We start from the raw sequence: 12,507 nt of genomic DNA on the forward strand, positions 1-12,507 counted from the left end.
TCTCCGCACATTAGTTGTATGATCGTTGCAAGTTATTCGCAAATGTAATCCGTAAGTATTTAGTTCAATTCAGAACCTTTTTGAGATTCATCCTGTAACCGAAATTTAGCAGATTTCTTTTAGCACTCATGAGGATCAGATTTTTGATTATTCAGAATCAATCATCAGATTGGAAATCAATGCAGGTACTTATGTATATATGTGCACGTATACAAAAATTCCGATGACTGCTGTAAATTTGTTGAACAAGAGTGGGAGCATTTCGTTTGCACTGGCTGAAGTTTGTATGTTTTCAAGCTGGAATGTAGACTATAGCACAGAACATTTTCCAGGCTTCACCCTTCTTCTTATGGGGGAAATCTGCAATTGTATACACTGTACAATTCACTTTTCGTCTTGCAGCCTCCACACTCTTACAAATCAAACTGTGTGGTAGGTCTCCTGATTCCTAGAGATGGTCATTTGTGCTCTATCAGTGCTACAGTGAAACTGCATGACGGACACCTAACTTCCACGCTATGTCGTAGTGTCACATTCGCAGAACTACATCAGAGAGGCAGAAAGACAGAATGGCGATCAAGTAACCGTGGCGCCTTGATTTTTAATGCATGCAAACCCTCAACACTCGACTCGTACTCGCACTGTTTCTCATCTGTAGTTCACACTCTGGGCGGCGATTACGATAGAGCTATGATGCATGAACACTGACCTGTATGGGAGAAAGAGCCAAGGGAAGGCTGTCGGGTGGCTGGAGAGCCCTGGCCCTGGGGCCGCGGTCTCCTGTGACGTCAGAGAAGCGTCTGCGGAGGGCAGAGTCCGCTGGAGGTGGTGCTGGAGTTACCAGCTCAGAGCGGCGCCTTCCAGCTGCTCCTGCCGCGGCGGTCACCGCCTCTGGACTGCTCTGCTCTCCTCCTATGGGAAACATTTTTCCATTGTAGCCCAACCAACTCACTGTGCACAAATGATGGCAAAACTTAAAGCTCAGTGATTTTGGTAAAAACAAGACAAGGTGTCATTAGAAAGTCAGACATGCAAGAGCCAATCATACACTCAAATATGAAAAGGCAAGACGCACCACGGACGAATTATCCAAAACCGTTGCAAATCAGTAGATTTGATGTTCATGTTGAGACTGACAAACTATTACAGTTTCAGAAAAATTGGTTGATTTATCAAGAGAAAATTGAGCAGATCAGTAATGTATTGGTTCACTTCTGGGAGTTACACAAGCTGTTATTCGGCTTGGTGTTCATTGATAAGAGTTGTTGGGTGTCCTCCTGAGGATATAGTGCCAAATTCTGTCCAACTGGCTCCCTATGTCCTCAAAATCCCGAGCTGGTTGGAGGACTCTCCCCATAATGCTCCAAAAGATCTTAATTGGATGGAGATCCAGCGACCTTGCTGGCCAAACTACGGTTTATTAAGCACAAGTACAAGCAGTAGAAACTCGCACAGAATGAGGGTAACAGGCAAAGAGTCAGCTGTCACAGCATTCCTGTCAGAAACTTAAGGGACCGAGTTGACATGACGAAAATCTCCATCTCGGCGAGAAAGAAAGTTTGGTTGCCACACGCCTATCCTCTCTACTTGCTGCCGAGGCTGGAAAACAGTCGATGCAGCACAACCCAAAGGCCAGAACGATACAATGGTGACCTAGATTATACCATACATAGAATAACGTTGCGCCGCTTCCATGTTCTATGCGATCAAAAATGATGTACTGCCACAACAGGACTAGATTATGAGGCCATAAATACAGCCTGCTCTGCCTACAAGAAATCTGTCAATTTACGCAGCCAGCACTGAGAAGTGCTCCACGCCAGTCGTCGACTTTATGAGGGTCATCAAGGCTCAAGTACGAGTGCTGCCCAGAAAGTAATGCACCGTATTTTTTTTCTCTGCCGAAAACCATTCTACGCGTGTGAAACGTTACGTATAACTATTTGAAATCTCCTGAGTGAGCTCGCCATGTTCCCATCACATACGACAGATAGCGTAGCTGCAGGACAGTTTCAAAATGGCGCCTGTAGGTAATGTACACTACAGGCAAGGTGCTTTCATTTAATTTCTCACTGCAGAGACAGAAACTGTGGGTAATATTCACAAACGGTTGTCCAAAGTCTATGGAGCACCTGCTGCCGATAGAAGTACAGTTAGTCGCTGGGCACGGATGGTGAGGTCATCGGAAGGCTGTTCGGCGGAGCTCCACGATTTGCTGCGGTCGGGGAGACCATCCACAGCTGTCGCCCTCTCGGACTTGTTTGGGCCGTTAAAGGATGCCATTCGTGGAAGACATTTTGAGGACGATGAGGACGTTATTCACACAGTGAAGCAATGGTTCCGCCCCCAGGACAAGGGTTGGTATCGACAGGGCATACACGCCCTATTCGCGCTGGAGGAAGGCCATAGAACGGGACGGAAATTACGTGGAAAAATTGGTTATTTTATCTAAACACCATCCTTTCATTATGTTCAATAAAGAAGTAGTGAAAGAAAAAAGATGCGGTGCATTACTTTCTGGGCAACCCTCATATTACTACTACTACACCAATAGTTATCAACCTGAGGGTTATTACAACTAAGGGGAAAAATTTAATTTTCTGAGGTGTAAAAACGAAAGAGTTCAACCGTGTTTCAGTAATGGAACTAATCTGTTTGTAATAGATCATTAGTAATATCAGTACCTCAGAAGAATGTAATACTGGTTCTTCCCGGCAGATCAAAACTGCGTGCCACATTAGGACCTTTGCCTTTCGCAGGTAAGTGCTCAAACGACTGAGCTGCCCCAGTTCGACTCACAACCCGTCCTCACTGCTTTACTTCCGCCAGTACATCTCCTACCTTGCAAACTTGACAGTTCCATAAGCTTCGCAGGAGAACTATCACTCCTGGAACAAAGTTGCGAGAACGGGTCACCAATTGTGAGTGAGAAACTGAGTTGGTAGACCATATCTCAGCGAAAGGCAAAGATCCCGGGTTCTAGTCTCAGACAGTTTTAATCTGCAAGGAAGTTTCATGTCAGCACAACTCCATTACAGAGTGAGAATTAATTCTGGACTGTACTACTGATTATAAAATATACAAATAATTACATTTCTTTCATATACAAAGATGTGACAATGAGCTGGGGGTTACAGTATGCGTAGGAAATGTATGGGCATCATTTTCCTCATATAATCAACACCCTATGCAAATATTTTGTACTATGTATCAGTAACAGTGAAATTGAGACATGCACCACGTGATAAGCCTTCTTAAAGTTGTACATAGTTGGCAAAATTTATCAGATATTGTCTCATTAGTTATTTCGCAACAATGAACTAATTTTGTAATAGTTGCTACACTACTATAGGGTCTACACGTTTTGATTATATTATTACTATTATTATCAGCGATTAGACACAAGCGTTCGCAGCCAGAATTATTTCAATTTCTACCTGTGTGTGTGGTTTGAGGTTTTCGGGCGCTAAACCTCAAACCACACACACAGGCAGAAATTTAAAGAATTATGGCTGCGAACGCTGTAAGAAGCTCAACTATCAAGTTATTTACAGACAGTAGGCCTATTTATTGTGCACACGTTACAATTTGGTTGATTTTAATTTGAATGTGGACGAAATAGATGTCTGTAGGGGAGTAGTGGCGTTTTGTTACAAGTGTCTGCCCTCAATGTGGATGACTTCATTTGTTGAGTTTTTGGTAGCAGTCGTGATGAATTAAGAATTGTGTCATTTCACAAAAAGCGGCTGTTGGACATGAACATTACTAATAGTCCATACACTCACTATATTGATTAAGGAAGGTACCTACAAAAACTAAATGATATTTAATTTGAAACGGATGGCGCCTAGCTGAGATGCTGCCAACTTTGAACTAGAGCCTTCCAGCTGGGGGCTAGCTATTGGATTTCAGGGGATCTACCAGGCTTCTCGTATCCACTGCCTGCCCTCTGGGGGGCTCCTACAATGGGCCCATCACAGGATGCTGCACTGCACTCGCAATCGGGAGGACGACCATTCAATCCCGCGTCCGGCCGTCCTGATTTTGGTTTTCCGAGATTTCCCCATATCGCTCCAGGCAAATGCTGGCATTGTTCCTTTGAAAGGGCACTGCTGACTTCCTTTCCCGTCCTTCCATAATCCGATAACCTCGCCGTTTGGTCTCTTCCCCCAAAACAACCCAACTCTCAGGATGCTGCTGACTGGCTGGTAACATTTGCGCTGAATGGCGTGACCGGTCCAAACTGGAATTTACTGTTGTGACATGCCCACCACCTATCCACGACAGATTCTGCCAGGTTCCTTCCAGCCAGGGGCCAACTACTGGATGACTTCAGCTTACTTCAGGACGCCTACCCAGGATCTTGGATTCGCCGTTTGCACTCTGGGGTCTCCTGCAGTAGGCCCACCATAGGCTGCTGGCTGGCTTGTCCCACATTTTCCCTGAAAGGCGTGACTGGTCCAATTCGGAATTTATTGTTATGACATGCCCACCACATGTCCACGGCAGATTCTGCCAGGCACCTTCCAACTGGGGCCTACTACTGGATGATTTCCGCCTACTTCATGTCGCCTACCTGGGATCCCCAGATTTGCTATCTGCCCTGAGGTGCCTTGTACACTGGGCCAACCACAGGTTGTTGGCCTGTCTCGCATTTCCGCTGAACGGCGCCACCGTCGCAAAACTGAGTTTGTCACTGGTAGTTCGGTGACTGGACCAACTGTCTACGGCAGGCACTGGATCGACTTCTTCGCCACCGCTCTTGTCTGGGCTGGGTGCTCACTGCCGCGGTCCTCTCCTGTTGACGCGTGCTAAGCTGATCAAACAATGTCGCCTGCCGCTGTGGCGAGCGGTTCTAGGCGTTTCAGTCCGCCTCGAGCATGGATGTGTGTGATGTCATTAGGCCAGTTACGTTTAAGTAGTTGTAAGCCTTGGGGACTGATGACCTCAGTTGTTAAGTCCTGTAGTGCTTAGAGCCATTTGAACGATTGTTTTGAAACAATCTCGCCAAGGCAACGCGCATACCTCTGGGGCGCTGACTACGGCGAGAAGATGCTTTCAAATGTCGTACGAACTTTGACAAATGAACCATCACTCTTTCACTGGCTCTATGGCTTTCCGTCGGCTGACCACCCTTTCTTCTGACAACCAGCCTGCACCATCACTGTGGCCTGCAGCAAGATTAACAACACTCGAGACAAGATGACCCCGATACATTATTTTCTTTTCAATGTTGATATATGATGGAAGTTAACGGTCTCGTACAAGGTGACTGCACTGAATCTAGCGGCAGACAAAAACATACACCACCAGAAAAAAAGCAGCACCCTCAACGACAATGTCATTCCTTTGACCATTATAGTGTCCCTTTTGAAATATTCAAGCCGATATATTTGAAGTAAATAAGAAAAGGACTCTGAATAATATTATACGGACATAAACGACATATTAATTATGAAAATGTATTAAATTAGCTTCAAAGAAAGGCTATATCGATTGCAATGTAATAAAGACATTTATAGTAGATGAGATCGTAGTGCATAACGGTCTCGAAACTATCATCATCATCTTTGTAATTATATATAAGAGAAAAAAGATATTTAAAATCGCTTCGAGTCAGATCATTTCTTCTGCTGCATGTAAGGTACGCTGGCTATTGCAAAGCGGTAGTTTTTGTTCTATTTGTTCTCGTACGTAGCGAATAATTCAAGTGTGTATTCTGTGCTTAGTGGAAATATATTTACAAAAAGTGAGTGCATTGTGTTACTTAAAGAACCCGTGAAAACAACTCTTACTAAATTAATAATTTCAAGAAGTTATTTAGCATTTTTTCAGGCTCTGTGAAGCGAGCAGCGGGGATCTTTGACCGGCAACAATTGGCCGCCATTACGCGGCGTATTTAATGTTATTTTTTTGTGTAAAGTATCAACACAGCCGGAGCAGAAGGAATCATTTCAAGTTATTCAATTAACTATGCTGTGTATGTAAAGATAATTGATCATTTTGTATCATACGTTTTGCTATCAAATGTACAGTGCGCCTTTAGAAGTCGTTCAACAACAGAAAATGCTATATTCTCTTTTCTCTGTGAGATACTGCATAGGCTAAACAAAAAGTTTCGAACGCTTGGAGTATTTTTTGATTTAACAAAGGCATTTGACTGTGTTCATCACACAATACTGCTCCAGAAGTTGGACCATTACGGAATAAGGGGAGTAGCACACAATTGGTTCACCTCTTACTTTAGCAACAGGCAGCAAATGGTCATTATTCACAATGTTGATAACGGCTTTGGTGTGGGATCTGAGTGGGGTACTGTCAAGTGAGGGGTGCCCCAGGGATCAGTGTTGGGGCCGCTCCTATTCCTTATTTATATAAACGATATGCCCTCTAGTATTATGGGTAACTCTAAAATATTTGTGTTTGCTGATGACACTAGCTTGGTAGTAAAGGAGGTTGTCTGCAGCATTGACTGTTTCAAATAGTGCAGTACATGACCTCAGTTCATGGCTTGTAGAAAATAAACTAACGCTAAATCACAGTTTCTAACACAATTCAACAAAACCTGACGTTTTAATTTCACAGAAAGGGCTTATGATTAGTGAAACTGAACAGTTCAAATTTATAGGTGTTCAGATAGATAGTAAGCTGTCATGGAAAGCCCACGTTCAGGATCTTGTTCAAAGAATACTGCCATTTTTACTATTCCAACGGTATGAAAAAATGAGTGATATTTCGACAAGTAAATTAGTCTACTTTGCTTATTTTCATTCACTTATGTCGTATGGTATTATATTCCGGGTAACTCTTCCCATTCTAGAAGGATCTTTTTGGATCACAAACGGGCGGTTCGGGCAATAAGTGGTGCGAGTTCACGAACCTCTTGTCGACCTCTGTTCACGAGTCTGCGTATTCTGACATTGGCCTCTCAATATGTATATTCCTTTTCGTGGTTTCTTGTTAGCAATATTAGTTTATTCCCAAGAATAAGCAACTTTCACTCGGTTAATACTCGGCAGAAATCAAACCTGCATTTGGATCGGACTTCCTTAACTCTTGCGCAAAAAGGTGCGCAGTATACTGCTGCATCCATTTTCAATAAGCTACCACTCTAATTCAAAAATCTTAGCAGTAATCCACGCACTTTTAAATGGAATATGAAGAGTTTCCTCATGGGTCACTCCTCCTGTTCTGTCGAGGAATTCCTTGAAAAAGTAAGTTGATGCTTGTCGTATTGTTGATTGCGTTTACCTAAACTATTGGACTGACTTTTTCAGGGTCATGAACATTTATTTTTATCTGTTGTTACTTTTATGTTGTAAGTTCATGTACTGACACGTTCCATGACCTTTGAGATTTGCTCGTCAATTTGGTCCTACGGAACTATACATGTAAGTAAATAAATACTAAAGTGCAAAGCTTCACTAATTTTATTTTGTCAAAAAATGCATACTTTCAGAGATACGATTTGTTCTAGGTCAATGAACTAAGTCTGTATTATATTTCGCCGAAAGAATTTGAAATAATTTGTAGAGAGCCTGGCGCTCATTTGAAACATAATTTATCTTCGGCCACCTAAAACCAATATATATGTACACATATATTTGTTATATATCCCTTTCTTGTGTTTCACATAATAATAATAATAATAATAATAATAATAATATATTATTATAATATTATTATTATATTATTATATTATTATTATATTATATTATTATATTATAATTATAATAATTATTATTATTATTAACCACAGAAAGGAAGGGATTATATACCATTGAGGTAGTAGGTAATTCATCACTGTAAGGTTATATGATAAACTGATACCAAATGAAAGAGTGTCCAAACAGTTGCATCAACATACTCTGTAACCTCCGCTGGCGCCAAAACAGGCTTGTATTCCCACATGAAAACGATCATCATGGAGCCAAATCGCACCCTCCGATACACTGTCCCAAGTACCTTGCGCCTTTTTTTCCAACTCTGTAACGGTTCTTGCTGGCCGCGGGGAACGATTGAGTTCCAGATTTATCGTGTCCCACACGCGCTCAATTAGCGAGAAGTCTGATGATCTTGCCAGCCAAGCCTGTTTTTGCACACCACGTAGAGTACGTTGCATCGCAGTAATCGTATGTGGACGCGCACTGTCCAGCTCAAGAAGAACATCGGCCTCGTGTTGGAGAAATGGCATAGCGGTGCGGTAACAGCCTATGTAATGAGGAGAGCACTGGTTACTTATCCCTGCAGAAACACCAGACGTGACCGCCAGTTCTAACTGATGGCTTCCCATATCATGAGGCCTGGGATGCAACCTGTGAGTAGCGGGCGAACACACTCCAGAATAGGCAATTCACCAGCTCTACATCGTACACGTCTATATTATCACTCGTGTACAGTCAGAACCAACTCTGGTCACTGCAAACAGAGCGTAATTCGACTCTGTCATCACTTTTGCGACACCAGGGCAGCCATACTTCGCGGTTGCGTGCTTGACCAGAGGCACACGTAATCTTAATCCTGCTGCACTATTGTTCACTATTGTTCCCTGATATACTGCAGATGTAACATGAGCCTGCATGTCCTCCGTGGACGATATTCGGTATGTTGGGTATGATCGAACCCTACAACTGTTGTAAAGGTTGTCCACCACTAAACTCAGCGCACTTACTGACTATATAGTCAAAACAGAGGGCTCACAGACAGACTTTATGAGCGCCATATGATCGTCAATCACAATAACAAACCACTGACACTGAAATCTCTCAGTGTGCACAAATCGTACCCAGATGGCACTGAACACAGTCCTTGAGACTGCTGCATTTCACTGGGTTGGGTTGTCATGGGGGAGGAGACCAAACAGCGAGGCCATCGGTCTCATTAGGGAAGGATGGGGAAGGAAGTCGGCTGTACCCTTTCGAAGGAACCATCCCGGCATTATCCTGGAGCAATTTAAGGAAATCACGAAAAACCTACATCAGGATGGCCGGACGCGGGATTGAACCGTCTTCCTCCCGAATGAGAGTCCAATGTGTTAACCGCTGCGCCACCTCGCTCGGTGCATTTAACAGGCAATTTATATTTTATGGAGTTTGGTGTAATTATAGTTCCACATATCGTTTGAACGATTCTTTTATCAAAATTACGTTGAACGACACAGATTTTCTGATTAGCAGTTTTGAAACAGAAATTCGTCCGTCGAATAGAAGAAACCGTCGAGCAGAAATAATTGTAATTAGATTTAAAAATTTACCTTGCTACCCTGTCAGATATTTTACGTTATTTGGCAAATGATCAGAAATTATTGTTGCTGCATATTGATCTCCTTTCTGAGCCACTAACAGTTATAATAAAGGGTAATAAACGTCATTTTTTCCTCTCGTTTCGTAGGTATGGACATCACTGTTCTTCTCAAATTGTATTATTTATGACTAACTTCATTAGCGATTATATGTACTGTGACAGTGCAATTAAAATGCCTACCTCCTTGAAGAGGTACCTACATAACGTCTGCGGATGAACACCAAAATTTATTCTTAGTGTTCGCTTTTGTGCATACACTACTTTCTTACTAAGCGATGATTAACTCTAGCAAATTATCCCGTAAGACATTATGGAACGAAAACACGAAAAATATATCGGGAGGATGATTCGTTTAAGATTAGCTATTACACAAAGAGCGAAAGTAGCTGAGCTTAATTGTTTGACAAGCTCAATAATGATTTTTCCGGTTCAGGTTTTCATCAATGTGTAACCTAAAAAATTTGGAGCATTCTACCCTGTTTACTGGCTCCTGTTCGTGTGCTGCATCAATTGCTGGTCTGATTATTTGTTTCACACAACTGAATATAGTGTGAATTTTCAAAATTTTGGCAGAGTTTTTTTGAAAACCGCAATATAATTCTTTGTAAAAATACCTTTACCATCTGTTCTGTTGGCTTCTCTATAATGGTATTTATTATAACACCAGTATCGTTTGCCAAAGTAACAATTATGGCGCATGAATGTTATGCGAAAGTTCATTCACATATCAATGCACACTCTGCTGCAGAGTGAAAATCTCATTCTGGAATTCATTCACATATAAGAGAATATGAGTGGAACCACAATTAAACCCTGTGGGACTCCCCCAGTCACTAAAAATTTTTACCTATCCGACACTGTCGAGGAATGTAACTAGAATCATGCAGCTGACACAGGCCTTTATGATTGTTTGAATTCTAAATTAACAATTGTGCTGCTAATTGTTCCGCTGTAACGGAGGCAGCACACGTTACCTGGCTGCTGCTGGCCCGCCTCTGCCTTCTCCTCACCCCTGGGGTCGAAGTCCGGATCTGAGAGGCTGTGCCGCAGAGTCTGCTGTTGTGGTGCTTGTTGTCCCTCTTCCAGCAATTCGTTCTCCAACAGGCGCAGCTCCGCTCGGCCGGGCGCGATGTTCTCTGCGAACGATGTGTCGAACGGGTCTGCGATTCTCGCGATGTCCTGAGAAACAGCGCGAGGCAACCACATAAGCATTCTGCACACCAGTGCACAAAATACCATGCACACTGTCATGTAAACACCTCATTTAAGCACCTTTCTTCCTGCCCTACTTACAACATACTGACATAGCATTTCCCTGCCATTGTGGCCTTCGGTCTAAACTCCGTTCTGACGCAGCTCCACACCATAGCCCATCCTGTGCAAGACTCTCACACTCCGGTTAACTACTGCAGTCTTCATCCATTTGAACCAGCTAACTGTGTTCTGCAGGGTGACAATTATTGAACTATATGAAATACACTCCTGGAAATTCAAATAAGAACACCGTGAATTCATTGTCCCAGGAAAGGGAAACTTTATTGACACATTCCTGGGGTCAGATACATCACATGATCACACTGACAGAACCACAGGCACATAGACACAGGCAACAGAGCATGCACAATGTCGGCACTAGTACAGTGTATATCCACCTTTCGCAGCAATGCAGGCTACTATTCTCCCATGGAGACGATCGTAGAGATGCTCGATGTAGTCCTGTGGAACGGCTTGCCATGCCATTTCCACCTGGCGCCTCAGTTGGACCAGCGTTCGTGCTGGACGTGCAGACCGCGTGAGACGACGCTTCATCCAGTCCCAAACATGCTCAATGGGGGACAGATCCGGAGATCTTGCTGACCAGGGTAGTTGACTTACACCTTCTAGAGCACGTTGGGTGGCACGGGATACATGCGGACGTGCATTGTCCTGTTGGAACAGCAAGTTCCCTTGCCGGTCTAGGAATGGTAGAACGATGGGTTCGATGACGGTTTGGATGTACCGTGCACTATTCAGTGTCCCCTCGACGATCACCAGAGGTGTACGGCCAGTGTAGGAGATCGCTCCCCACACCATGATGCCGGGTGTTGGCCCTGTGTGCCTCGGTCCTATGCAGTCCTGATTGTGGCGCTCACCTGCAAGGCGCCAAACACGCATACGACCATCATTGGCACCAAGACAGAAGCGACTCTCATCGCTGAAGACGACACGTCTCCATTCGTCCCTCCATTGACGCCTGTCGCGACACCACTGGAGGCTGGCTGCAAGATGTTGGGGCGTGAGCGGAAGACGGCCTAACGGTGTGCGGGACCGTAGCCCAGCTTCATGGAGACGGTTGTGAATGGTCCTCGCCGATACCCCAGGAGCAACAGTGTCCCTAATTTGCTGGGAAGTGGCGGTGCGGTCCCCTACGGCACTGCGTAGGATCCTACGGTCTTGGCGTGCATCCGTGCGTCGCTGCGGTCCGGTCCCAGGTAGACGGGCACGTGCACCTTCCGCCGACCACTGGCGACAACATCGATGTACTGTGGAGACCTCACGCCCCACGTGTTGAGCAATTCGGCGGTACGTCCACCTGGCCTCCCGCATGCCCACTATACGCCCTCGCTCAAAGTCCGTCAACTGCACATACGGTTCACGTCCACGCTGTCGCGGCATGCTACCAGTGTTAAAGACTGCGATGGAGCTCCGTATGCCACGGCAAACTGGCTGACACTGACGGCGGCGGTGCACAAATGCTGCGCAGCTAGCGCCATTCGACGGCCAACACCGCGGTTCCTGGTGTGTGCCGTGCGTGTGATCATTGCTTGTACAGCCCTCTCGCAATTTCCGGACCAAGTATGGTGGGTCTGACACACCGCTGTCCATGTGTTCTTTTTTCCACTTCCAGGAGTGTAAAATCGTCATAACTTCTGAAAGGTTTGCGTTGGGCCTTTCAAACTGCACCGTTGACCGCGGGGCATGATGGAAATTAGTATGTGCATACGTGCCTTGTTGTCGGCAAATGTCACGGTACAGCTCGCCTGCACGTATAGCGCTTGTAAAGGCCTCCTATGCGAGCAATAACAGTCTAACTGCGGCTCAGAGGAAGTTTGGGACCGAGTTCACGCTGAAGACGGTGGGTCCAAGTGTGCTAACAATCAAGAATTTGATTCCCAAGTTTGAGAGGGCGGTTAGTGTTCGTGATGGCTGTGTTGTCGCTGTCAG

At 44.6% G+C, this 12,507-nt stretch overlaps 1 protein-coding gene across 1 annotated transcript in view; it reads right to left on the bottom strand.

Annotated features, from left to right (window-relative positions):
* Positions 1-12,507, bottom strand: part of LOC126291470 (uncharacterized) — a 323,747-nt gene that overhangs the window by 170,772 nt on the left and 140,468 nt on the right. The window contains exons 11-12 of the mRNA XM_049984981.1: positions 10,278-10,482; positions 710-912 (exon numbers count right to left, since the gene is read on the bottom strand). Coding sequence (XP_049840938.1) covers positions 710-912; positions 10,278-10,482 — 408 coding nt within the window. The remainder of the gene's footprint in view (positions 1-709; positions 913-10,277; positions 10,483-12,507) is intronic.

The sequence above is a fragment of the Schistocerca gregaria genome, chromosome 9 (assembly GCF_023897955.1).
Source record: "Schistocerca gregaria isolate iqSchGreg1 chromosome 9, iqSchGreg1.2, whole genome shotgun sequence".
Taxonomy (NCBI): domain Eukaryota; kingdom Metazoa; phylum Arthropoda; class Insecta; order Orthoptera; family Acrididae; genus Schistocerca; species Schistocerca gregaria.